Source organism: Halichoerus grypus, chromosome 8 (assembly GCF_964656455.1).
Source record: "Halichoerus grypus chromosome 8, mHalGry1.hap1.1, whole genome shotgun sequence".
Taxonomy (NCBI): Eukaryota; Metazoa; Chordata; class Mammalia; order Carnivora; family Phocidae; genus Halichoerus; species Halichoerus grypus.
In genome coordinates, this window is record NC_135719.1 from 127,274,687 (window position 1) to 127,299,565 (window position 24,879).

The following is a 24,879-nucleotide window of genomic DNA, read 5'->3' on the forward strand; positions in this document are numbered from 1 at the left end:
GCCGGTGCCCTTGAGCCTCCCTTCTCTCTCCCCTTGCTGATTTCTTCAAGGAATGTTCTTTTTTTTCTTTTTCTTTTTCTTTTTCTTTTTAATACTTATTTATTTGAGAGAGAGAGCAAAAGCAGGGGGAGGGGCAGAGGGAAAGAGAGAAGCAGACTCCCCGCTGGGCAGGGAGCCCGATGTGGGGCTCCATCCCAAGACACTGAGATCATGACCTGAGCTGAAGGCAGATGCTTAACCGACAGAGCCGCCCAGGCGCCCCTTCAAGGAATGTTCTTGTCGGATAGTTCCAAGCATGACACCAATGCCTTTATTCAGCAAATTCTGAGAATCCACTCTGTGCCGGGAAGCTGCTGGGCACTGGGCATCCAGAGTTGAAAAAGGCATGGCCTTTACCCTAACAGAGCTAGCCACCTTGTTGGGGAGCCCAGGGAGCCCCTGGGAACCTGAGGGACAGGGTCTCCCCCACGGGGATGCAGGGGCCAGCCAAGCAGAAGACATATCCCCACATCCCCTTCCCTGGCCTGTAGGTCATCATTTTGGTTTACTCCTTCCTCCGGAAAGCTGCGTGGGACTACGGGCGCCTGGCTCTGCTGATACACAATGACAGGTGAGGGGGGGCTGGGGGTCAGGAGGAGTGAGTGGCTTGCCTCCTCGGGGGATGTGCCGCCACAACCGGGACCCAACAGGTGTCCTCTCGGCACGCACTCCTGCCCCTGCGCTGGCCCTCCTCGCAGAAAGAGAACTTGGTGGGTAAGGGCAGTCATCTCTGGGCACAAGGCCACTTTTTTCTCGGATCTCAGACTTTCTGGATCCCGTGACTCCCAAGATACATTGGGCACCTGGCAACAGGGGTGATTACTGTCTGTCCCCAGAGCTGTGTGCTCAGGTCCTGGACAGGAGGGTACTGCAGCTCTCGGCCTGGGAGCCAGAGGGACAGCAAGCCTGAGGCCTTTTCTCTCCTTTTCTGCCTCCCTGCTCACTGCTTTTCCTGGCTGCAGCTTGACCTCACTGATCTATGGGGAGCAGAGCGAGAAGACATCTCCCTCGGATATTTCCCTGGAGATGGAACACAAGGACAAGGTGAGTGCTTGGGTGGGCCTGGGCCCAGAGGGTTCCTGGCCTGGAGCCCAGCCGTGTGCCGAAAGGAGCATGCTCACACTCAGGGGCTTTGCAGCCCGCGACACCGGCCTGGCCATGTGACCTTGGACCAATTCCTCAGCCTTGCCACGCCTCCGTTTCCCCATTGGAAAGTTGGAGCTATTCACCATTCCTACCTCCAAGTAAGAGTTAGTTAATTCTGTTATTTTAGAGGGATTTTTAAAACTAATTTTCCTGCTCTTCTCAAATCCTCAACCCTCGTCACAGCCCGCGTCCTGCCCCAGCCCCACTCTGAGCCAAGGACTCACCTCCTACTTCACATAGGAGATTCCTCACATGAGGCAGGGATTCCCTCAGCCTCCTCCATCCTGCTCCATGGAGCCCGGTCTTCTCTTCCTTCTCGTCCCTGTCGGATGCCAGTAGTCCACCCGAGCTTGTTCATTTGCTCAGCCAGTTGCCCTGGTGCCCCTGCTGAGGGCCACTGCTGGTCCGGGGACTGGACAGTGAACAAAATGGACCAAGTCCTGCTTCATGGGACTTTCTCCCTGTCTGAGAGACACCCAGACAGATGCACACAGGACGGTGGTCAGGGCATGAATTCCAAAAGGGGCAAAGAAGGCAGGCCACGGTAATGGGACGGAGCTGGAGTGTTGAGAGGGTGTCAGGGACGGTCGTGGGCCCCGACACAGCCCACAGCTGCCTGTGTCCCTCTGCCCCATCACAGCGAAACTGGAAGAGCCGTCTGCACCTGTGCTCTCCACTTCCCCTCACTCCTCGGCCCCTGCAATGTGGCTTCCGTCCTCCATCCCACCCAGACAGCTCACCAGTTGTCCCACGCCATGAAATCCGATGGACTTTCCTGAGTTCTCCTCTCATCTGATCTCTCAGAAACATCCGGCCTTATAGACCATCTTCCCCTCCTGAACAGGCCCTTCCAGTTGCTTCTGTGACACCACACTCTCTGGGCGTCCCTTCTGCCACTCCATCTGTTCCTCTCTGTCCCCTCTGCAGGCTCCTCCTCCACAGCTGGAGTTGCCCTCAGTGGGTCCCAGGCCTCCTCCTCATGCTCCTGGGCAGTGTCACCCATACTCACGACCTCAACTGCCACCTCTCCACAGACCCTTCCTAAATTTCCGTCTCCAGCTAAACTTCCCTCTGGGCTCCAGGCACATTTATCCAATGGCCTTCAGAATATCTCCCCGTGGATATTGTAAAGGCATTTGGGATTCAATATGTCTGAAACATGCCACGCTGTCCGTCCACCCACCTGTTCCTCAATCCCTGGTCTCAGACTCTGCCCACCACCCACCCAGGTGCACCCCCTTGGTGTGGCCCAGGCCCCCAGGCACAGCCAGTCCATTACCGAGTTGTATTGCTGTCACCTTCCCAGTCTTGTTCCTCTCCCACCACCCCCCAGTCCAGGCCCCCGCTGGTCTCTTGTTGGATGACCAGGGTGGCCTCTAACGAATCTCTATGTCCACACTTATGTCCTGCCCCACCCATTTCCCACCTGCATTCGGAGCGATCCCCATGAGCGGGGACACACATTCCCCTGTGTAAACCTTCACTTCCTTCCTTCCTTTATTCTTGGAATAAAGCGCAGATGCCTGCGTGGCCTCGTGCTTGGTCTCCCGCCAACCTGTCCAGTTTGTCCTTCTCCTCCCAAGTCCCCATCTCTGGCCACATCGGCCACCTTTTAGATCCTCAAAAGTGCCACCTCCTTTCCTCCACAGGGCCTTTCACCCGCTCTTCCCTGTCTCCCTCTGCGGTGGCCCCCGCTCAGGGCTAACACACTGACCCTTCGTTCAGATTTCAGCCCCCGCACCACTGCCCCGGGAACCCCATCCACCCCACGCAGGACCGGATCTTTTGTCCTCTGCACACGGAAAGTGCATTCCTTTTCTTCAGGGCTCTTAACCCAGTGGGTAACAATCCCTCATCTACCCGATCGGTCCCGTGCATCTGACCAGGTCTTGCCCGCCACTGTCCCCGCACCCAGGCCAGCCTGCCGTGTAATTAGCATCTGATAGGTATTTGTTGGAGGCAGTGAGGGAGTAGAACCATTTTCCTTCCCCTATCATCCTTCCAAGAGACCTGGTCCCGCTACCTGCCACGATCTGCCCCAAGCTGTGTGGTGAGCCGCAGACCAGTTTGTGTCTCAGAGTTTCTCCGTAGAATAAGGACAGTCACACCTGCCTTACAAGGTGGTCCTCAGCTTTATTTTCAGAAACATTACTTTGGTTGGGGTTTTTTTGTACAATGGCACAAAGATCATTTATTTTAAAAAGATCTGAGACATCATGAGGGCGGCAGTGGGCAGTCACCCTGCAGAGCTGGAAATGAGGCAGGCAGGGAGAGTGGGAGGTGGGGAGTGGCCCCTGGAGCGCCCCAGCCGCAATCCCGGGACCTCAGCCAGCCCAAGGGGCCTGGGGACAGCAGAGGGGTCATTACCCCCCGTGGTGGGAGTGAGGAGGGTGGGGCCACCAAGAGAGGTGCAATGAACTGACCACTGTCACAGGCCTTGTGTGCCAAGCTAGCCCCTGGTTGCTTGTGGCCGTTGCCTGCAGGGGTGAGGCAAGAGGGCACGTGGCATCCCTTCTCGGGCCTGCTATTCAGCTGCTAAGTTTGCTGAATGGTTTATGCCTTTCGTAGCTGTGATGTACATGTTGGGGGGGCCTTGGGGGGGTCTGTTGTCTGTGAGCCCAGAGAGAGGTAGTCCACACGGGCTCGCGGCACATCCGGGTCTGTGCAGTTGTCACGGCATGGAGGCCACACTCTGCCCTTTGACGGACAGTCCTGTCCTGTGTGAATTCCGGGGCGCATGCGTGCCCTGTGTGCTATCCCCCTTGGCACCTGCCATAGAGGGGGTGGAAGGGGTTCCCAGGAAGGTGTGTCCTCCACTGTGCACGACCACTAGGGACTGTCAGCAAACCTACTTGCTCCCTAAATAAATCACACCCATTTGCCCAAAGGTGGGTGGTGGAGAAAGCCCCTCCCTGGCAGGGAAGGGTGGTCAGACTCTCTGCCCAACTCTTACTTAGCAATTCACTCCTTCCCTGGGGACATTCCCAGTCAGTGCCACCAGTAAGTGGTATTCTCCTTCTTTGCTTTGACTCATACCTGAGCATCTGTCCTGATTTTATTTATTATTTTTGGGGGGGGCAGAGGGAGAGGGAGAGAGAGAGAACCCTAAGCAGGCTCCACGCCCAGCGCAGAGCCCGACATGGGGCTCGATCTGACGACCCCAAGATCATGACCTGAGCCAAAATCAAGAGTCTGACGCTTAACTGACTGAGCCACTCCCCCCACCCTTTTTTAGAGAGTGTCTTTATCTTAGTTCCCCAGGACAGAACTGGGGAAATGGTCCCCCCCTGAGGTGGACATCTGACTTATTAGGCAACCCCAATCCAGGGAAGGAAGCAAAGAACTTCCTTCTGTTTCTTGCTTGCCTGACTCCCCATGGCTTCCTTTTGGGCAATACCTCTTCCCCAATCAGTGTGGTGCCAGGGAATGTCAGCCAGGTGGGCCTGCCTGTTTCACTGATGTGCTTGTGATCAAATGGGGTCAATCAAGAATTGCAGCCTTTTCCCAGACTTTGCTAAATCCTGCAGAATCCCAGAAGGAAGCGCACACCAGGACAATTTAACCAGCTACCAGATCTGGCGGCTTTTAGGGCCATGGGCCCCAGCCTATCCTCATGCACACTCTTCCCAAGCACACAACCTCTCTAGGCCTCCCACCCCTCCACCGCTGAGGCTGCCCTTCCCTACCACCCAGAAACCAGACAGCAAGACCCTGAGAGAAAGACATAATCGGCAGGACTCTCAGATGTAAGAGAAGAAACCCAGCTCAAACTAGGTAATATGTGGCTTGAGTCAGGGGAAATTAAAGAGAAGTGGCTGACTTGGGTACAGGGAGATCCAGGGAGTCCAGAGATACCACCAGGATCCCCCCTCCAGCCCTCTGTCCTCTGAGCAGGCTATTTTTCTCAGACAAGCGCCTGCCTCTGGCATCGAAGATGGCACCAAGCCCCTGCAGGCTCCATGGTGTTCACCAAGGTGCAGGAGCTCAGGTGGAGAGAGACTCCCTCTCCCGAGATCCCCGTCAATCCCCCTAAGAGAATTTTGATTGGCCCCATTTGGGTCATGCTCCCATTGACCAACTGCCCACTGGTGGCAGACCCCTACTTCATGGACAGCCCACCAGGCCATATGCATGGGGTGGGGGGCATTTCCCAGAAGGAAGCAACGAGGGACAGACAGAAAGCAGCCGATGTCTACTGCATAAAAAGGGTCCCTTCTCTCCCTCTGGTCCAAGGCCCACAAAGCCCCCATTTCCTGTAACAGGATGCCACATGGCAGGAATGTGAACTCACAGCTCACTTCCGGGGAGACTTCTTCCTGGACAGTCACCACAGATTCCAGTTGGAGCCCACTTCCTTCCAGAATCTGAGCTCTTTCTCGCTGCCATCTCTTGCCAGGAAGGAGGCCCCTATGGACGCTGCCTGGGTTCACTCAGCTGGAGGGCAGGCCTGGGGCTGGATTTTCTCACATGTTCTCTCCTTTCTCCCTAGGGCTTCTATTCCTGGTTCTTCAACACCGTCACCATGAAGTAAGTGCCTGAACTTTCTTTTTTTTTTTAAGATTTTATTTCTTATTTGTCAGAGAGAGAACATGAGCAAGAGCAGGGGCAGGGGCAGGGGGAGCGGCAGCAGGGAGCCCGATGCGGAACTTGAGCTTGATCCCAGGCCCCCAGGACCATGACCTGAGCCGAAGGCAGACACTTAAACTGACTGAGCCACTATGCAGGCGCCCCTTTGTGCCTGAACTTTCTGAGCTTGTGCTGGCAGCTGCCTTACTTGGGGGAGGATGGGGGTGGAGCCTGCTGCCCCGCAGGTCTGGGGCTGGACCTGAGTTCTGTGCCCCATCCCCCACTCCCCCTGACCACTTCAGCCCTGCCCAGGCAGAGCAGGCCCTCTGGGGTTCCGGGGGGGGGGGAGGGGGAGATGGGAACTGCACATAGCCCGCAGCCCTCAGGAAGGCACCACTTAGTCACGCGTACAAAAACACTTTTATGAACTCCACCCTAGGAAAAAAGTCCTTCCTGCAGTGCTCTCTGCTTTATTTCTGTGAGCATCCTTCATCATACTGAAATGGGAAAGAACACAGCGGGCAGAAGGGCTCAGCCCTGATAACAGAGGGACAGCCCCTTGCCCACCCCACCTCCTGGATCTCTTTAGGGCCAGACCCCAGTTGGCAGGGAGACAGACCCCAGGTCACCTGTTTCTCCTGATTCCCCCACACTTCAGCATTCTGACTTCCCGCTCCTGATTCCGCCCCGCTTCAGCTGGGCACCTTCCAGGGCTCTTCCAGCTCTCCGTGCCCCCACGGTGTGTGTGTGCATGCTTTCACGTGCACACACGCACACGCACACTCGTGCCTGTGCACACGGCTCTGCCGCCACCTCATAGCCCTGCACATTCCTGGGCACTCCCTAAATATCCCCCATCTGTCCTGCCCTGCCCATCTTCCAAGCCCCTCCTCCAGGGCCCTTTCTTGCCTGGCGCCTGCCTTAGGGTGCAGCCTCGCGGCCCATCCGAGGCCACCTGCAGCAAGGGGCCGGACTGGGCCTGCTAACTTGCTTTCTTGGCAGAGGCTCCTAGAACTTCCTCCTGCACGCCCACCAGTCAAGGTCCTGGCTGGGAGCCTTCCTCCATTTTCCCAAGACCCCACCTCACCCCCACGAGCCACCTCAGGGTGCCTCTCTTTCTCCAGACCTGCTGAAGGGGGCAAGGGCACTGTGCCTGGGCCCTGGGAGCCCTGAGCTGGGCTTAGGACCATGAGCCTCTGGTGTCTGAGCTGCAGCCCTGCTGATGGGGGAGTCCCCGTGGCCTTGCCCCCAACCCCCACCCCCCACCCCAGTCTACCTTCATCATTCATCAGGGTCCACTGGAAGTGATACAGCTAGTTTGTGTGTGGTCCGGGGACCTTAGCCACATGCAGGGGAAGTGGAGGGGAAATGGTTTATCTCTTGGCACCTTCTCTGGTTTTGCTTTGGTAATTTTTAAGACATGCACAAGCTCACATTAAATATGTTTTCATTCAGAGAAACATGAAAGTCCACCTCCAGCCCTCCTCCGGAGACGCGATCCCTCTCAACAGTTTTAGGGAATCTTACTTTTTTTTTCCTTTAAACAAGCATTTACTGAAAAAAAAAAAAGTGTTTTTTTTTTTAAAATGACCACTAGGGTGTATGATCATTTGGAGCTGGTGACCTCAGGAGGCTGTCCGGGCTGGCTCTAGGTTCCTAGGTTTAGCAAAGTCATGAATGCTGGGAAGGGGCAGGGTGGCACGTTAGCCAGCCCTTTGCAGGGGTGAGAGGGAAGGAATCCCAGGGCGCCTGCGCCTGTCTGAGCTGACCATATCCTCAGTCCTGAGTAGCTTGAGGCTGACTTTCTGGATCTTCTCTGCCATTTGCTGACACGTCGATGGGTGTATTCAGGGTGGGGAAAAATGTGTCCATGTTGCAGGAGAGAAGCGTACGTGCCAAATACAAGACTTCATGTGGTAGGTGACTCTGTGGTGTGCGTGCAAATATGAAATAAAAGAGGCACATGGCTACATTGGTGCAAATCCGCGTGCAGCTGTTCAGGTGTGCGTGCCCGGACCTGCAGGTCAGGGGAGGTCAGTGTGCGCAGTGTGTGTGTCTGCGTGAGGATCCTCTTCCCCCTACCTGACTCCACCCAAAGGCTTCTCCATTGGGAGCACATCACCCGGGAAGGGAGGATGGCTGGCCGTTGCACGGTGCATCCTGCATCCTTCAGGAGCAGGGTCTAGAAGACAGCCTCACACCGCTGAGACAGCTCAGTCCCTGAGCAGGGACAGGGACGCCAGAGTCCCCGGGCACAATGCCCAAGCAGTCTAGTTGGAGAGGCAAAGGTTAACAAGACTCACTCATAATAGGGAAGTTTTATTGCCGGGCAAAGGGCATTTGGGGGAACAAGAAATTAATGCCAGCTAGGGGGTTCAGGAGAAGCAAGTTTTGAGCTAGGCCTTGAAAGATGGGAAGAATTTCCACACTAGGCCCAGTGGAGGGCCCATCACAAAGAAAGGACTGCATGAGTGAAGGTTTGGGACAGAGATGGGCCGAAGCATCCAGAAATGGTCAGTCTGGTGTGGCTAGAAACAAGGATACATCTCAAGAGAGAGGCTAAAAGATTGGGCTAGAAGAATCAGCTAGGATCTTGACTGCCAGCAATGCTAAGAATCCTGGGCTTTGATCTAGAGGCAGTAAAGAGCTAATTCCTAATTTTGAGCAGGATACTCAGGGTGAGAATCTGTTTGTAGGCAGGAGTATGGGGGGGACTGGCAGTTGAGCAAGTCCAGAGGCAAGGTGAGCACCTAAGGAGGGTTTTCCAGTGTCCAGGTGAGAGGGGGTGCTGACCAAGGGAGGAGGCAGATGGCCTCCCATCTGGCCTCCAACTGGTTAAGAAAAGGAGTGATCCAAGTCTGGTTTCTGGGGAAGATGGTGACGCCACTAGTTGGACGCTGATGAGATACGAGGAGTTGGGGGAATGATGAATTATGGCTAGGGCAAACCCGCGAGTTGACCAGCAAGCTATTGAAAAACAGGGTTCGTTAAAGCTTTGGAGAAAGGCCGAGCAGGAGGGCGCGGCCTGGGAGATGGGTGCACAAGGTCATAGTTGAAATTGTGGGAGCAGATCGGTCACCCAAAACGGGAAGCAAGATCAAAAAAGAGTGTCGAAGGGGCAGGAGGAAGAGGCGGCGATCTTTAGGGCTGGCCTCCCTGAAGGCCTCGAGGGTGTGGCGGGCAGCCTGTGAGCTCTGAGCTCCTGGCTGAGTGCAACGAGAGCACGAAGAGGGTGTGGACGTCAGTGGACGTCAGTGATTTGGGTCTCCATTGGGGGAACGGTTCCTGGGTAAGGTGTCTGTGAAGTTGAGGCAGAGGAAGAGGTGGGCGGGAGGAGGGAGGTGAAGATGTTGGCTGGAACTTGAGGGGAAGCAGGTCAGGGAATGGAGGCTTGAGGAGTTTCTTGTATTTCAGAGTAGCCAGTGTGCCCTTGAACCCGGTGGTAGTTCCAAGATGTGGAGAGAGGTGGCTGTGAATTCGAAGATGAGAGAGGACAGTGGATACAGTGGGTCTCCAGAAAGAGGAAACAGGAGGGAAGTGACTAGAGCCAAGAGGAGAATTAGTTGTGAGGAGGAGGGTGGTGGCTGGAACTTCCGGGCAGGGGGTCGGTGTCTCGGCTCCCTCTGAGACGGGAGGCTCTCTCAGCCCCACGCTGTCTGAGGCTCACTCCTGTCAGGTGACCAGGTCTTGGCACCCAAGCCTTGCAGCAGGACTCTCCCTTCGTTCCCGCTCCCCAGCACCCCGCCTTCTCACCAGTTCCCACCCACCCCATTCTTGGGATTTAATTCTCAAGTCCAGGGCAGGAAGTATTTTAACGGCTTGCAGTTAAAAAAAAAAAAAAAATCGAGAGCTCTAAATAATTCCCTAAATGGGGATTATTGAAACGCCTTGAAGATATGCTCTTTATAGTATTGTTTAAAAATAAATCTGAATCCTGGACTGGATGCTAGAAGTTGCATACTCCCTACAGGCCTGACCGGAGCGCAGGGGTGAGTAAACCCTGGGACGTCCACCAGCCGAGTGGGGAGGCCACCTTGGTGCTGGGTATGAGCCCTGGAAATGGAGGCCACTATCACCATTACCACTTCCAGCCATGAAAACATTTACACAAAACGTGAAACAGTCAGAAAAGGCTTCAGATGAAAACCTAAGCAACACAACAATACATCCGATGCTGTTTATACTATAGTCACGAAATTCCACCGGCACAACGACAAAAAACTAAAGGCAATGGACCAAAATGCTTCATGGTCATTATCTTAGGTTGGATGAGATTCTAGGGGAATGATTTTCTTCTCCTTTGTATTTCCCCAAAATTCTGTAATAAGCGTGTGTTGCTTTTAAATTTCTTTTTGAAGTATAACACACATATGGACAAGTGCACAAAAATCAAGGTCCAGCTCAGTTGTAGCAAAGCAGATCAAGGATTAGAATTGCCAGCACTCCAGGAGCCCCCCTCCTGCTCCCTCTCAACCCCCTGTCACCTCCCCCTACCTCCCCCTCTCCAAAGACAACCAGTATCCTGACTTCTCTCTCCATAGTTCAGTATCGCCTATTTTTGAACTTTGTGTATGGAAACATTTGTATGTATTGTTTGTGCCTAGATCTTTCACCCAACATTGTGTTTGTGAAGTTCAGCTGTGGTCTTTCATTTTTATCTCTGTACAGTATTTCATTCTCTATCTATATCATTACATATAGATCTCACGTATATACATATACGTATGTATCTCACACTCTTTTTTTTAAAGTAGACTCTATACCCAATGTGTGGCCTCAACTCACACCCCCAAGATCTAGAGTCGCACGCTCCACTGACTGAGCCAGCCGGGCGCCCCTGTATCTCACAATTCTTGTGTCCGTTTCCACCTTTGGTAGACATTTAGGTTGTTTGGGGCTGTTAGAAATAATGCATCTGAGATTCTTAGACATGTCTCTTGATACACATGTGCATGTGTTTCCACTGGGAATAAAACGAGGCGCGGAGCTGCTGGGTCACAGGCTGTGAATGTAGTCAGTGTCCTTAGATAATACCAACTGTTTGCCAAAGCAGCGGTGCCAGAGTATGTACCCGTGCGTGGGGGAGAGCGCCCAGTGCCCCCGTACCCTCGCCGGCACTTGCTCTTGTCTTTCTAACTTTGGCCAATCTGGCCGTGTGGAGTGATATCTCATTGTGACCTTAAGAATTCTCTTTTAGGGCGTCTGGGTGGCTCAGTCGGTTAAGCAGCTGCCTTCGGCTCAGGTCACGGTCCTGGAGCCCTGGGATCGAGTCCCGCATCGGGCTCCCTGCTCAGTGGGGAGTCTGCTTCTCCCTCTGACCCTCCCCCCTCTCATGCTCTCTCTCTCTCTCTCTCTCTCTCATTCTCTCTCTCAATAAATAAATAAAAAAAAAAGAATTCCCTTTTAATTAACAAATTAAAAGACACAACTTAAAAAAAAATCGGATGCCTCTCCATATCACTACTGGTTGGTCTGGTGCACGCCCCATAGAAAGCACTCAACACGAAGCAAGGCAAGATGGAATGACTGCATGATTTCAAAAGTGCCTCTGGATTCCCAAGTGTGTGTGTGTAACAGCTTCGACTTTGGATATGCCCGTGAAATTCAGTGAAATACATTTCAGGCATGATAGAGGCTTTAAGACAAAGGGTGATAATTCTAAAAAAAAATTAAAAATAAAAACTTGGGGGTAGGGTGATAATCTTCTCTTCCTTGCCCTCCTTCCAGTATACCTGTGGCCGCACAGGCTCCTGAGGAATGTCCTCGTCTGTGTGTCTCTTCCAGGAACGAGGATCTGATCAGCAAGTGTGGAGATGATGCCCGCATCTACATCATGTTCCAGTATCACCTCATCATCTTTGTGCTCATCCTCTGCATCCCCTCCTTGGGTATCATCTTGCCTGTCAACTACATCGGAACCGTTCTGGGTAGGCGGAGCTCAGTGCGCCCGGGGCCCTGGGCCCCCAGAGCAGAGGGGCAGCCCGGGAGACAGGACAGAGCGTGGGTCTCGAGTCTAGAAATCCAAAATTGAATTCCACTTCTCAAAATTGGTGATGTGAGCTGAGGCCACCCAAACTTCAGTTATCCCACGTGGAGACTGGAGAGGAGACGTCGTCGTCACGAGGTTGGCTCAGGACCTTGGTGCAGCAGGCATGCGATAGTAATTCAGCCTGGAACTGAAGGTTTACCGGCAGCCCCGCGCTACACCTGGCCAGGTGCTTGCGAGGCCTTTTTATGGCATGTGACCTACAGCAGAGATCCCTGAACTTGATCTCTCCCCACCTGCACGGTGACCAGACACAGCCCTAGAAGTGCAAAATTGGTCTCCTAGGAAGTCTCGCTATGCTTGTTATAAAAGGGCAAGTCCTTTGGACAGACTGACATTGTGGGCTTGGGCTTCGAAGACAGAAAAATCTTGGTTCCCCAACTTTGACCCACATCTGCTTCCCAGAAAACACCTTCGCCCAATCTCGCAAATTATTTCATCTTATCTGCAGCAGATCACTCTCCCCGGGCGTCGGGTCCTCAACTGTCATGGGGATTGGGAGAGAATGCATGCCTGGTGCCCGGCTCATAGTGAGCGCTCAGTGAATAACAGCCGGTACTTCACTTAGCAACGTGAGGAGGGGCAGGGCTGGAGGCTGTGTAGCTAGGTGGGGTCGTGTAGCGCCCACCATGCCCGGGTGGCAGCCAGTGGTGCCCTGCTTCCTCACAGGGCTGTTTCTCCTCGGCCAGAGGTAGACTTTGGTTAATTCAAGGTAGCACGCAATGTCTGCGCCACCAAATACCGTTACCAGAGTCAGCAACTTCTGTCTTTCCAAATTCTCTTCCTAAGAGCTAGTGTGTTGGTGATGATATATTGTATATAATGTATATGTTACATTAATGCAGGATTTCTGGACACGTTTCATAACATTCAGAGGTGTCTAAACCGACAAACTAATGCACTTTGCCAGAAGGATTTATTCTGTCCCAATGAGGCAACGTGACATTCTTGTGATTGTTGCCAGTGGTAACAGCCTTGCTGATTTCATCCCTCCACTCATGGCGGCGCCCTGGGCTCCTTCAGTAAGCGCTTACTGGTGGTGTCTGCCACGCTCCAGTTGGGCGCTGGGGATGCCACACCAAGACTTGGTCTCACGTCACAGCCGTAGAGCCCCAACCAGTAGTCCCAGGGAGAAGAAGAGGCCTCTGCTGGCTTTGTTGGGAGTTGGAGGCAAGTTCTGGGGAACGAGAAGGAAGGGCAGGACATGGGCAAGCATCTCCAGACCCCAGGCATGCATTCAGGAACCTTGAATTCAAGCAGCCCCCTCGACTCACTCAATCAAGGAACCAGCCTTGAGGTCAGCCACTTTTTTCTCTTCCAGATTGGAATAGCCACTTTGGTCGGACCACCATCGTCAATGTCTCCATAGAGTAGGTACCTGATCCTCTTACCTCCCGTTCTACTGGCTGGGGCATTGGTGGGGAGAGAAGGTCCAGCGTGTGGGTCGGAAATGTGGGCACTGCTTTGCTGCTAAGAAAGGCCTGGTTTCCTTGGGACCCATGTACTGAGCGGGAGGCCAGAAGTTGCATTCTCTTGGTGCCTCAGTGTCCCCATATCTGTAATAGGTAGAACCACCCAAACTGGCCACTCCAAAGACCTGGAAAGACAGTCCTGTTGGTTTACTACATCCAGCGCCCAAGTGGCAAAGACCCTGTAGCAAGCAGAGGCTTGAGCTATTCTTTCCTGCCCAAAAATAGTGCATGTCAACCCTCACCTAATGACTAACGCATAGACCCAATTCCCGTACCCCCGGGGGGAGGAGGGGGGGCTGAGGACCCATGTGACCCGGCTTCATGCCCTGCCTCTGCCGTTAGCTGGCCCTGGGTCCGGGGCAGTGCCCGCCCACCCCAAGCTGCATTCCTAGTCTGGTGGGAAGCAGGGGAGGAACAAACGTTGGACGTGATTCGTGGATTTCAGCAGCAGCCAACCCAACTGGTGGCTCAGTCAATGTGTACTGAGCCACATGTGGCCCTGCCAGTCCACGCTGAGAAAACAGGCCCACAGGGGGTCTTGGCCACGTGTGGCCGACTTCCTGACAAAGCTGAAGGGGCAGGTCCAGCAGGTGTGAGTGGGGGTTCACGCATCCCTGCCCCACTTCCCCCTGCACCCTGCATTCCATCAAGCTCCCAAATCAGCAGGACGGGGCTATGGCATCCTCTTACCTGTCCTTCCAGGTGGCCCCTCCCCTGGTGCTGCCAACCCCGGAGCTCACCAGCTTCTCCCAGGCCAGCCACCGGCGTAAGGTGCCTACACCTTCCCGACAAGATGTTAGTTTTAATAGGGCAGGAAAGACCTTCAACATCCATAAGTCCATACTGGCAGAGAGCTGGAGTGTTCCTCGCCCCGTCCGAGGACACCTAGCTGGATAGGGAATATTCGGTGAAATGTCAGGCGCTGGGGCAAGTGTGGAGGAGAGATTGTGAAGCAAGGCAGCTTTCTCTTCTCAAACCACACCAAATAAGGTGGGTCCTATTTCTGAACAGTCCTCTTGGCCGGATGCCTTGGGACAGCATCGTACGAGCCCAAAGCCCTGGTGCCACCACTCCTCCTGTCCCAGGAGAGGTAGAGCGAATCCGCTGGGCCCTCCTCCCTCGGGGCCCGAGTAGGACCCCCCCATCCCTCGGCACTGAGGGCCGATGGCCCCCCTACTTGGGCTGCCTGGCGGCTGTGGGAGCGTGAGCTGGAGCCTCCAGCAGCCCGATATGGTGGTGAGGAGTCCCTGGGCGTCCTCTGCCCCAGGCTCACCTCCCAGTGCTGCCACGGCCGGGAGTGACCTCTGCCTCTGGCCCTCATTTCCCTATGGATAATATGAAGATAGCCACAGTAGCACCCTCATAGGGTGTGAGAATCTGGTGAGAAAAGGTACAGAAAGCATCTAGTCCCACCCTGGGTCTGGCGTAGAGTAAGCACTCAGTAAATGTAGGCCTGCGGTAGCTGGCGTGGCCCCCCCTTCTTACCATGGCCATCCCCTTCCAAGGTGGCCAAGTGTCTGGAAGTACCGGAGGGCAGCAGGGGGAGACTGCCTGGGGTGGGAGAGGGTGGTCTCACCCCTGCTGTGTCTGGTTCCCGGCAGGAGTAAGGTCCTGTGGCTGCATAGCTGTTTCTCCTTCCTCTACTTCCTCATCAACCTCGTCTTCATGGCTCATCACTGTTTAGGGTTTGTGCCCAAGAAGAGCTACAAGGTGAGTAAGTGAAAAGAACTCCCGAGCTGCTCCCTCCCAGCCAGAGCCGCCCCCGCTGGACCATTGCACTCCCGGCCTTCAGAGGCATCCCCGTTCGCACATTCTGCACACCTGTGGGGGGCAGTCTCACCAGAGCAGGGCAAGCCTCCTCCCCTTGGCCCGGTGAGTCATTACCCGGCACCTCGCCCAGCTGTCCTGCTTGGTAAGCCACTGGAACGCTTCCACACCGGTCGGTAAACAGCTGCTCCCAGGGGCCTCCTAGGAACCCCTTGCCCTGCTGCCCGGCCCCTCTCTGAAGACCCCTGAGCCCCAGCCATCCACAAACTAAAAGGTTAACAAACCCCTGGACCGGCAGGCGCTTCCATCCTAAGTGCTCAGTGTCCCCTGCTGGGGAGTGCCCAAGGTCCTTGCCCTTCCACAGTCTCTGAGGTCAGAGAGCCCAGGGCCCGGCCCAGGTAGCCCCACTGTCCTGGTTTGGGTCACCCCACCTCCCAAGCAGGCCCTAAGATAAGAGTCTGCACAGCATTCACTTATTTTGAAGGTGATCCTAAGAAAAACCACTAGAGGGTGGGGAAGTGGGATGGAAAAGAAGATGCAGGTAAGAGGGAGAGTTTAAGGAGCAACTCTCACTACCCTGGGAGTCGGGTAGAACAAGCACCCTAGATTTTCCCTGCCTAGGGGAGCAGTCCGCACATTCCCACCAGCTCCCTGGCCATCACTGGCTGAGGCTGCATTCGGGGCTTTAACTCTTTACACCTTGCTGGCTGGCATTGGCAGTCCAGGGTTTAATGTGCACAGCTGCCCTTGGGGTGTAGTGATGAGGCTGAGGGGCTGCACGTGGGCCTGGCAGTGCTGCCCACCCAAGCTAACACCCACACCCACACCTGCCCCAGCACCCACATAGCCCCAGCCCCAGCCCCAGCCCCAGCCCCAGCCCCAGCTCCAGCCCCAGCCCCAGCCCCAGCCCCAGCCCCAGCCCCAGCCCAGCCCCAGCCCCAGCCCCAGCCCCAGCCCCAGCCCCAGCCCAGCCCCAGCCCCAGCCCCAGCCCCAGCCCCAGCCCCAGCCCAGCCCCAGCCCCAGCCCCAGCCCCAGCCCCAGCCCCAGCCCAGCCCCAGCCCCAGCCCCAGCCCCAGCCCAGCCCCAGCCCCAGCCCCAGCCCCAGCCCCAGCCGCAGCCGCAGCCCCAGCCCCAGCCCAGCCCCAGCCCCAGCCCCAGCCCCAGCCCCAGCCCCAGCTCCAGCCCCAGCCCCAGCCCCAGCCCCAGCCCCAGCCCCAGCTCCAGCCCAAACCCAGCCCCAGCCCCAGCTCCAGCCCCAGCCCCAGCCCCAGCCCCAGCTCCAGCTCCAGCCCCAGCCCCAGCCCCAGCCCCAGCTCCAGCCCAGCCCCAGCCCCAGCCCCAGCTCCAGCTCCAGCCCAAACCCAGCCCCAGCCCCAGCCCCAGCTCCAGCCCCAGCCCCAGCCCAGCCCCAGCCCCAGGCCCAGCCCCAGCCCCAGCCCCAGCCCCAGCCCCAGCCCCAGCCCCAGCCCCAGCTCCAGCCCCAGCCCCAGCCCCAGCCCCAGCCCCAGCCCCAGCCCCAGCCCCAGCTCCAGCCCAAACCCAGCCCCAGCCCCAGCTCCAGCCCCAGCCCCAGCCCCAGCCCCAGCTCCAGCTCCAGCCCCAGCCCCAGCCCCAGCCCCAGCTCCAGCCCAGCCCCAGCCCCAGCCCCAGCTCCAGCTCCAGCCCAAACCCAGCCCCAGCCCCAGCCCCAGCTCCAGCCCCAGCCCCAGCCCAGCCCCAGCCCCAGGCCCAGCCCCAGCCCCAGCCCCAGCCCCAGCCCCAGCCCCAGCTCCAGCCCCAGCCCCAGCCCCAGCCCCAGCCCCAGCCCCAGCCCCAGCTCCAGCCCCAGCCCCAGCCCCAGCCCCAGCCCCAGCCCCAGCCCCAGCCCCAGCCCAGCCCCAGCTCCAGCCCCAGCCCAGCCCCAGCCCCAGCCCCAGCCCCAGCCCCAGCCCCAGCCCCAGCCCCAGCTCCAGCCCAAACCCAGCCCCAGCCCCAGCTCCAGCCCCAGCCCCAGCCCCAGCCCCAGCTCCAGCTCCAGCCCCAGCCCCAGCCCCAGCCCCAGCTCCAGCCCCAGCCCCAGCCCCAGCCCCAGCTCCAGCTCCAGCCCAAACCCAGCCCCAGCCCCAGCCCCAGCTCCAGCCCCAGCCCCAGCCCAGCCCCAGCCCCAGGCCCAGCCCCAGCCCCAGCCCCAGCCCCAGCCCCAGCACCAGCCCCAGCTCCAGCTCCAGCCCCAGCCCCAGCCCAGCCCCAGCCCCAGGCCCAGCCCCAGCCCCAGCCCCAGCCCCAGCCCCAGCCCCAGCACCAGCCCCAGCCCCAGCCCCAGCACCAGCCCCAGCCCCAGCACCAGCAAGTGAGGGGGCATGCTGGCTGTCCTGGCTCTGGTGGGGAAGGAAAACAGTGACAACTAACATCCTTGGCTCTGTCCTCAGCCATTCAGAGCTTTAGTGGAGTAGGATCAGCTCCCTCGATGCCATCCGTCCTAAAGGACTGATTCAGTCTACCCTACCCCAGAACGCAAATCCACATACCCCTGAAAGGTTACCCCAAATGCATTTAGCCTGCAGGCACAGAGGCTTGGGCACCCTTGACCAGTCTGGACTCAGCTACTTCAGCTTTCCTTGTCACCAGAAGCTTCTGCTGAGACTATCTCTTGAAGCTCAGTTTACCAGATTGTCACCCTGAGGGGATGACTCAGGACAACGTTTCCCACTCACAGAATAAAATGTGAAGTTTGAGGGGCTTCCTCATCCCCTCCCCAGAGTCTCCTCACCTCCTAACTCCCTAACTCTCCTCACCTCCTATCTCCTCACCTCCTAACTCCCTAACTCCAACTCCCCTCAGTCTCATGTTAGGGACGGCCCTACTTTGCTGACGACAGCGCGGCCAGAATGATGGCAGGGATAGTCAGCACAAGAGCATGAGCACCGTCTGTCGGTCCCGGAGCTCTGGACCTGCTCCCTGGCTGGCCCTGTCTGCAGCTCCTGGCTCTTTGTCCCTTGACCTCAGCTGTCTGGCAGGGGGCCTGCAGCAGGCCCCAGAGAATAACAGAGATGTGGCTTGCCTGCCAGTAGCTGCCCACCGCCCACAGCCCACAGCCGTGCTGAAGTCAGGGATGCAGGCCAGGGAAGCGAGGGGGCAGCCTGTTGAGTAGCGGGCCTACTCCAGACAGTTCTGGGCCACCAAAGAAAGACCCAGACATCCGGGAGTCCTGTGTAATCAATCTTCTTTCTCCATTTGCCCTCCCCACCTAGGTCACAAGGACACTAATGATCACTTATGTCCCCACGGACATCCAAGACCCAGAAATCATCATTAAGCATTTTCAGTAAGTGGGTCAGAGTGGGCTGAAGCATGGATTGCCTCCTCCCGGTAATCCTGCCTACATCTTTGTGTCGGTAGTAAGTTGGCATAGGATGGTAGAGCGAGAGACACCCCAGGTGGTAGCCCATCCTGGACTTGGCTCAGCAGTAGCCTTCCAGAATGGCAGAGGCCCTGGGGCCAGAGCAGGGTTTCTGAAGTCCAGGGCTTTCCTGCATGGTGAGGGGTATAATTTTCTTTCTTTCCCTCATTGCTCCAACCACAGAGCCCGGCGAGCTCCTGGACCACAGTTATCTAGAGCAGGTCATGTTGGGGCATCTTTTGTGACCCAAGTTCCTAGCCCAGGAGCTAATTCTCATGGGTAGGAATTTCCAGTTCTGCCTGCTGGCCCTATTCTGGATCATCCGGGAAGGATGTGGCAAATCTCTGATTACCAGGGATCAACTCTGAAATTTGACCTTAGGAACGAGGAATAGAGTCTCCCATCCAAGAACCAGGGACCACAGGCAGCTGAGCTCCTCGGCCCTGTGGGCTGTAGTTCTGGGTGCGGGTCGGGGTAGTATGGCCCATTCCCAGCACCACAGGCTGGTTCAGCCTCTGTGTCTGTGGCTACAGTGAGGCTTATCCAGGGTGCGTGGTGACCAGAGTCCACTTCTGCTATGACGTCAGGATGCTGATCGAGCTGGATGATCAGAGGTGAGTCGGCAGCAGGGCCTGTCTGGATCTGTGCTGGGGGGTGCAAGGGGAGGGTGTGGCGCTGCTGGCCCCCCCGACCACAAGATGCTTCCTCTCATGGCCCGCCGGTCGACAGGCGCCACGCGATGCGGGGCCGGCTCTACTACACTGCCAAGGCCAAGAAGAGCGGGAAGGTGATGATCAAGACCCACCCCTGCTCCCGCCTGTGCTTCTGCAAGTGCTGGACCTGCTTCAAGGAGGTACCTGGCCCGGGGAATCAAGGGACACGGCAGAGGAGGGGCTGGGGCACAGGGTCTCCAGCTCTGTCCGGGGCTCGGTACCCTCGGGCCCCATTCAGATCTGCTCTGGTGCTGTGACTCCTGGCTCCTCCCTCCCTTTCTGCCATGCCCTGCCTCCCCGTGGAGAGTGTAGAGGAACTGAAGCCTTTCTTGGATCCCCTCTGGAGCGATCTAGGGAGGCTCGCTCTTGCCCACTTCCAGTCTTGGGTGGGAGGACCAGAGAGAACATGGCAGACTGCTGTAGGCTGCCATGCCTCAGGCTTTCAAAGGGCGAGGACAGGAACATTTGAAGGCACTGGGCTCCATCTTCTCACCCAACCACTGTGGCTGGGAGGAGGCCATAGGGCAGGACTGAACTCTAGCCAGTCCAGAAAAAGAATCATCCCCATTTCCTGAAAATGCTGGAGACGCATTCTATCACTCCTCTGGAGTCCTGCCCAAGTCCAGAAGCATCCCCTAGCCCCCAGCTGTGCCTCACGTTCCCCCGATCTAAGAGCAGGGAGCTAATTTTAGAGTCATAGCCTTCTCCTGTTCTTGAGCTGGGATCTGGGAGCCCACTGGGATCCTGAGCTCTTTGCCAGGCTTTGAAGGGAGTTGGGAATGGAACCAAGGCCTCAGGCCCACCACCTGAGTGGAGAGAGGCCTTATGTCTCGGCGCGGCCTTCCTAGCGCTCTGGCTTCTCCAGCTCTGAGGGCCAAATCTCGCCCCAGGTAGATGCAGAGCAATATTATAGTGAGCTGGAGGAGCAGCTGACTGATGAGTTCAACGCTGAGCTCAACCGCGTTCGGCTGAAGCGTCTGGACCTGATCTTTGTCACCTTCCAGGACACCAGGATGACGAAGCAGTGAGTGCCGGGGCCAGCGGCTTGCTGTGCCCAGCCCAGCCCTGAGAATGGGCTTCTGCTTCTCTGAAACCATCTTCTTTCACCCCCATTCCAGCCAAGGGGAGATGGAAGAGAACCTCCCTCCAGTTTGCCACATTCTGACCACCCCTCAACCCCTCCGTGCTCCTCACGGGCAGCTGCCATCTTGCTTTTCAGAGCATGTCTGCATCCATTTCCCCACAGCTGCCAGACTCAGCTTGTCTCCAGAGATACCCAGGCCCTGGGCTCCCCATGCCCGTATGTCCTTGCTTCAGCATGGAGGTAGTCAGAGTAGACATCTTGGTTCCTCTTCCAGGCCTTGACAAGAATGAATCCATTTTTTCCCCATTACACATCACCCCTTTCCTCACCACAAATGAGAGTCAGGGTAGAGAAGCTCTACTTGCTGTTTCTGCTCTCCTGCTGCAGGCCTCCCCTAATTCATAGCCTTACAGCCTCCTCCCTCCTCTGCCCCTGCCTCTGGCAGCTCTACTTTGGTAGGGAGTGGATTAGATGCAATCGGGTATGTTCTGGAAGGATCCTTAGGATAGGATCAAATAGATGAGAACCCTGGCATCAGTCCCTTGAGGATTGTGGGGGCCCTCCTCTCTCTGAGGGAGCCTGATCATACACACCACTTTGTCCTCACCCACCCACACCCTACAGGTAGAACAGCCTAGAATTTAGTCAAATACAATTGTGTGCAATTTGCAAGTCCCTTATACTCTCAAATTTTTTATCTGTCAAATTGGTTTGCTTAAAACTTCCCTGTCCACCTCCCAGAGGGTTAAGAAGGGATATGTGATCTATTTAGTATGTATGTTCTATAAAACAGTATACCAATGTAAGACAATACTGTTTCTTTTCTTTTCTTTTTTTTTTAAGATTTTATTTATTTGTCAGAGAGAAAGAGAGCACAAGCAGGGGGAGTGGCAGGCAGATGGAGAAGCAGGCTCCTCACCAAGCAAGGAGCCCGATGCGGGGCTTGATCCCAGGACCCGGGGATCATGACCTCAGCTGAAAGCAGATACTTAACCGACTGAGCCACCCAGATGCCCCAGTACTGTTTCTTTTCTGAGACACTGTCACCCAGCAGAAAGGATCTGAGGTTTAATTACAGCAGAAATGTGTATAAGACCAAAGACTTCAGTGCCGGCACCTGCCCCTCTTTGGTTATGTCTTCAGGCATCTCAATTTAGTAATCTGTTCGACTGGGATTTCTATTCATTGCCAATTAGCACAGTGTCAGGCACACAAAAAGAACTCAGTTGGTAGCTATTAATACTAAGATGAGGCTGAAGTTAGTGCCTCCCCCGTCAGCCTCAAGGAAAGAGCATGTCTTTGTGCTGTCCCTGCTGTCAAGGGGAAAAGACTGAGAACCATGTGGTCCCCTCCCTTCCCAGGTAGTCCCTCCCACTGCTGCCCCTTTCCTCCAGGGACTAGGCTTTAGGAGCTACCTAACTGTAAGATCCTGGGAGGCATTCCCAAGGCTTCGAGAATCCCCAGGAAGTGGGGCCATCTGTAGGACCCTGGCGTGAGACCCCCTCCTAAGCCTGTTGTCCTCAGCCCGAGACCTCTGTCTCCTCCCCGCATCTCCGCAGCATCCGGGAAGATTATAAATACATCCAGTGCGGCGTGCACCCCCAGCAGTCCTCCGTGAGCACCATCGTCAAATCCTACCGCTGGAGGGTCGCCCTGGCCCCACACCCTCAAGACATCATTTGGTAAGCCCCCTCTGCTCCTCCTCTCTCCTTTTAGCTCCTCTGAGACTGAAGAAGGGAACAGGGTGGGAAAGGAATAGGGGCCTGTTCTCCTACTCTGTTGCCCACGGGGCTGGGCCCTGTCCTCTTCTGAGCACCACAGCCTCAGCCTACCCCCAAACCCAGCCCACCACCAGGGCCTTGACAAAGGACGTGACTGAGGGGCAGATCCAGGGCCCGGTGCATGCAGGTCTGGGCCCCAGGGGCTGAATTAGACCAGGGCAGCCTGGGTCTCCAGTTGGCATGCAGGAATCTGGATGTGGGCCCCATCTAAGGGCTGGGACCCAAGCTCCTAAATGCGTCTTCCTCCTCCATCCTCCCCAGGAAACACCTGTCTGTCCGCCGCTTCCATTGGTGGGCCCGCTTTATCGCAATCAACACCTTCCTCTTCTTCTTCTTCTTCTTCCTCACCACGCCCGCCATCATCATCAACACCATCGACATGTACAACGTCACCCGCCCCATTGAGAAGCTGCAGGTGCCACCTCTGCTCGGGCCAGACGTGGGGGCCCCTGGGAGATGAGGGAAGGATGGGATGGGGGGCCCCTGGAACACGGCTCCCGTGCACCGCCAACATGTGGCCAGTGTGACAGCTCTGTTCTCCCCACTTGCAAGAGCTAGGGGTCCCTCGTTTGAGGGAGAGGGTTGAGGGTGGGGAAGAGTGAGGTCAGTTCCAATGCAGCCATCCAGGAGAAGGGGGACCTCCACCTCCCTCACTCCAGACACACCCACTCCAGGCTGGGAGTGCCGGGGCTTGCGGGGCCATCCCTGAACTTAGAGGCTGCTTCGTCCTGACAGGGGACTGCAGAGGAACTGGACTGGCCCCACCCATTTCCAAATCCTATAGCCTCCAGGCTGTCATAACGGGCCTGGAAGGCCTCCTCTTCCATATTACCTCCATCCCTATCCAGCGACACACGTATGCCCACGCACACGCACACAGACGCACACATATGTGCACACGCATGCACACACACGCACATGCACGCATGCACGTGCACAATATGCACATGCACACGCATGCCCATGCACACGCACACAGACGCACACACATGTGCACACGCATGCACACACGCACACATATGCGCATGCACGTGCACAATACACACGCATGCCCATGCACGCGCACACGGACACACACATGTGCACACGCATACGCATGCGCGTGCACACACGCAAACGCACGCATGCACACGCACGCACGCAAACGCGCACACGCACGCACGCATGCACACGCATAGACACGCACAGCCAAGCCGCACCACTTCTGCTGCTTGCTTCTGACCCCCCTTGTGAGCGTCACAGTAGGCCCCAGGGGCACCATGGCTCCCCTAGGGATTCTTCCCTCACACCTGCCCCCTTCTCTAGCACCTTTCACATGACATCACATGAAAGGGAGTGTCTTCTCTCTGAGCTGAGAGATGTCAGTGACAGCAGCTGGCTCTGGCCCGAGGGCGAAGTCCCCGGGGAAAGCCCAGGCTGCTCCTCCAGGGACCTCAGCATAGAAGACCCATGCCCCTTGGGCACCACTTGACCTTGGCGTGTCAGCCTCCGCCCACCCCAGCCAGGCAGACTGCTAGCCAGCAAGGCTGACCAGGAAGGCCAGGTCCGCTGCACAGCCTCGGAAACCAAACCTGCTCTGGGACTGAGTGGGGGGAGAAGAGGCCAGAGGTGTGGGAGGAGCAGGGGTGGCCTGAGAGGGGAAGGGGCGCTGCTTACACGGCTGTCTCTCCACCCTTCCCCGCTCTACCCCCACAGAACCCAGTCATAACCCAGTTCTTCCCCTCCCTGATGCTGTGGGCATTTACAGTGATCATGCCTCTGATTGTCTACCTCTCCGCCTTCTTAGAGGCCCACTGGACCAGGTGAGAAGGGGGCCTCCTCCCCCAGCCCTGCTCTTTGCCCCGGCCCCTTCCCCTGCCCACCCCCGACAAGCCTGGTGCTTGGGGCCTCCCATCCAGCCTGGGGAATAGAATTGACATGGGTTTTGATAACCAAAACCATCCCAAAAGACTAAGATATATACATATATATATATATATATTTTTTTTTTTTTGAAAGAGGGGACTGAGTTGTCTCTGGGCCTCTGGCCTCAGGAATGCTGAGATGGGGCCACCATCTCAGGCACATTCAGGCCCAAACCAAGCGCTCCTTGGGCTGCTCCGTCAGCCTCCAGCCACGCGCTGAGGCTCAGGATCCCTGCTTTCGCCTGAAGGCCGTGTGGGTCTCAAAGTGATTGCCTGCACCGGAAGTTCCTACCGTCCGACCAGGAAGTAAGCCAAGAGATCTGTCCTAACAGAAACCCTTACTGGTCTTTTCTCTGGCCAAGAACATGGCTTATGTAGATTACTGAAACTCTGCAGGGATCCTGAGCCTCGCTGGTAATGTCCCTCTAACAAAGGTACCAAGCACACAGCACCTGTGTGCCCTTCCCCCCATCCTGTGCCCCAGGCTGACGCGGCTGGCTGAGGCTGCTGCCCCTGCCCTCCCAGCGACCACACAGCTCCCAGTGCTCTGTGAGGGTGGCACTGGTAGGCACTGGCCAACCCTTTTCTAGGCCAGGTCGCTGTCTCTGTCTTTCCATCCATTCTGTAGTTAGGCCTCTGGTTCCTATCACATGTTTGTTTGTTCTCTTCTAGATCAAGCCAGAATCTGATCATCGTGAACAAGTGTTACATCTTTCTGGTGTTCATGGTGATTATTCTGCCCTCAATGGGACTGACCAGGTACCTCCCCTCCAAGTATCCCTCTCTCAGACAGGCTCACCCTAGAGTTGGAACCTCCTCTTTCAGATACTATAGGCCTACTGTGGTCGCTACAAATCCATTCCTCAAATGACAGTCCAGTGCCGGTCATGAGCCTAGCATGAGCCAGGTATCCTGTGAACCCTAAGGGGTCAGCCATGAACTCTGCCTTCAAAGAGCTTATCATCCAGCTGGGGCAAGAAG

General features: G+C 56.5%; 1 protein-coding gene across 8 annotated transcripts in view; it reads left to right on the top strand.

Moving 5' to 3' along the window:
- Positions 1 to 24,879, top strand: part of TMEM63C (transmembrane protein 63C) — a 98,084-nt gene that overhangs the window by 63,272 nt on the left and 9,933 nt on the right. For all 8 annotated transcript variants that reach the window (XM_036084317.2, XM_036084316.2, XM_036084318.2 and 5 more), the window contains 14 exons: positions 531 to 610; positions 1,002 to 1,083; positions 5,675 to 5,712; positions 11,536 to 11,678; positions 13,119 to 13,167; positions 14,871 to 14,979; positions 18,268 to 18,341; positions 18,950 to 19,030; positions 19,146 to 19,269; positions 20,020 to 20,153; positions 21,773 to 21,895; positions 22,256 to 22,409; positions 23,690 to 23,796; positions 24,571 to 24,657. In XM_036084317.2, the coding sequence (XP_035940210.1) occupies positions 531 to 610; positions 1,002 to 1,083; positions 5,675 to 5,712; positions 11,536 to 11,678; positions 13,119 to 13,167; positions 14,871 to 14,979; positions 18,268 to 18,341; positions 18,950 to 19,030; positions 19,146 to 19,269; positions 20,020 to 20,153; positions 21,773 to 21,895; positions 22,256 to 22,409; positions 23,690 to 23,796; positions 24,571 to 24,657 (1,385 nt within the window). The remainder of the gene's footprint in view (positions 1 to 530; positions 611 to 1,001; positions 1,084 to 5,674; positions 5,713 to 11,535; positions 11,679 to 13,118; positions 13,168 to 14,870; positions 14,980 to 18,267; positions 18,342 to 18,949; positions 19,031 to 19,145; positions 19,270 to 20,019; positions 20,154 to 21,772; positions 21,896 to 22,255; positions 22,410 to 23,689; positions 23,797 to 24,570; positions 24,658 to 24,879) is intronic.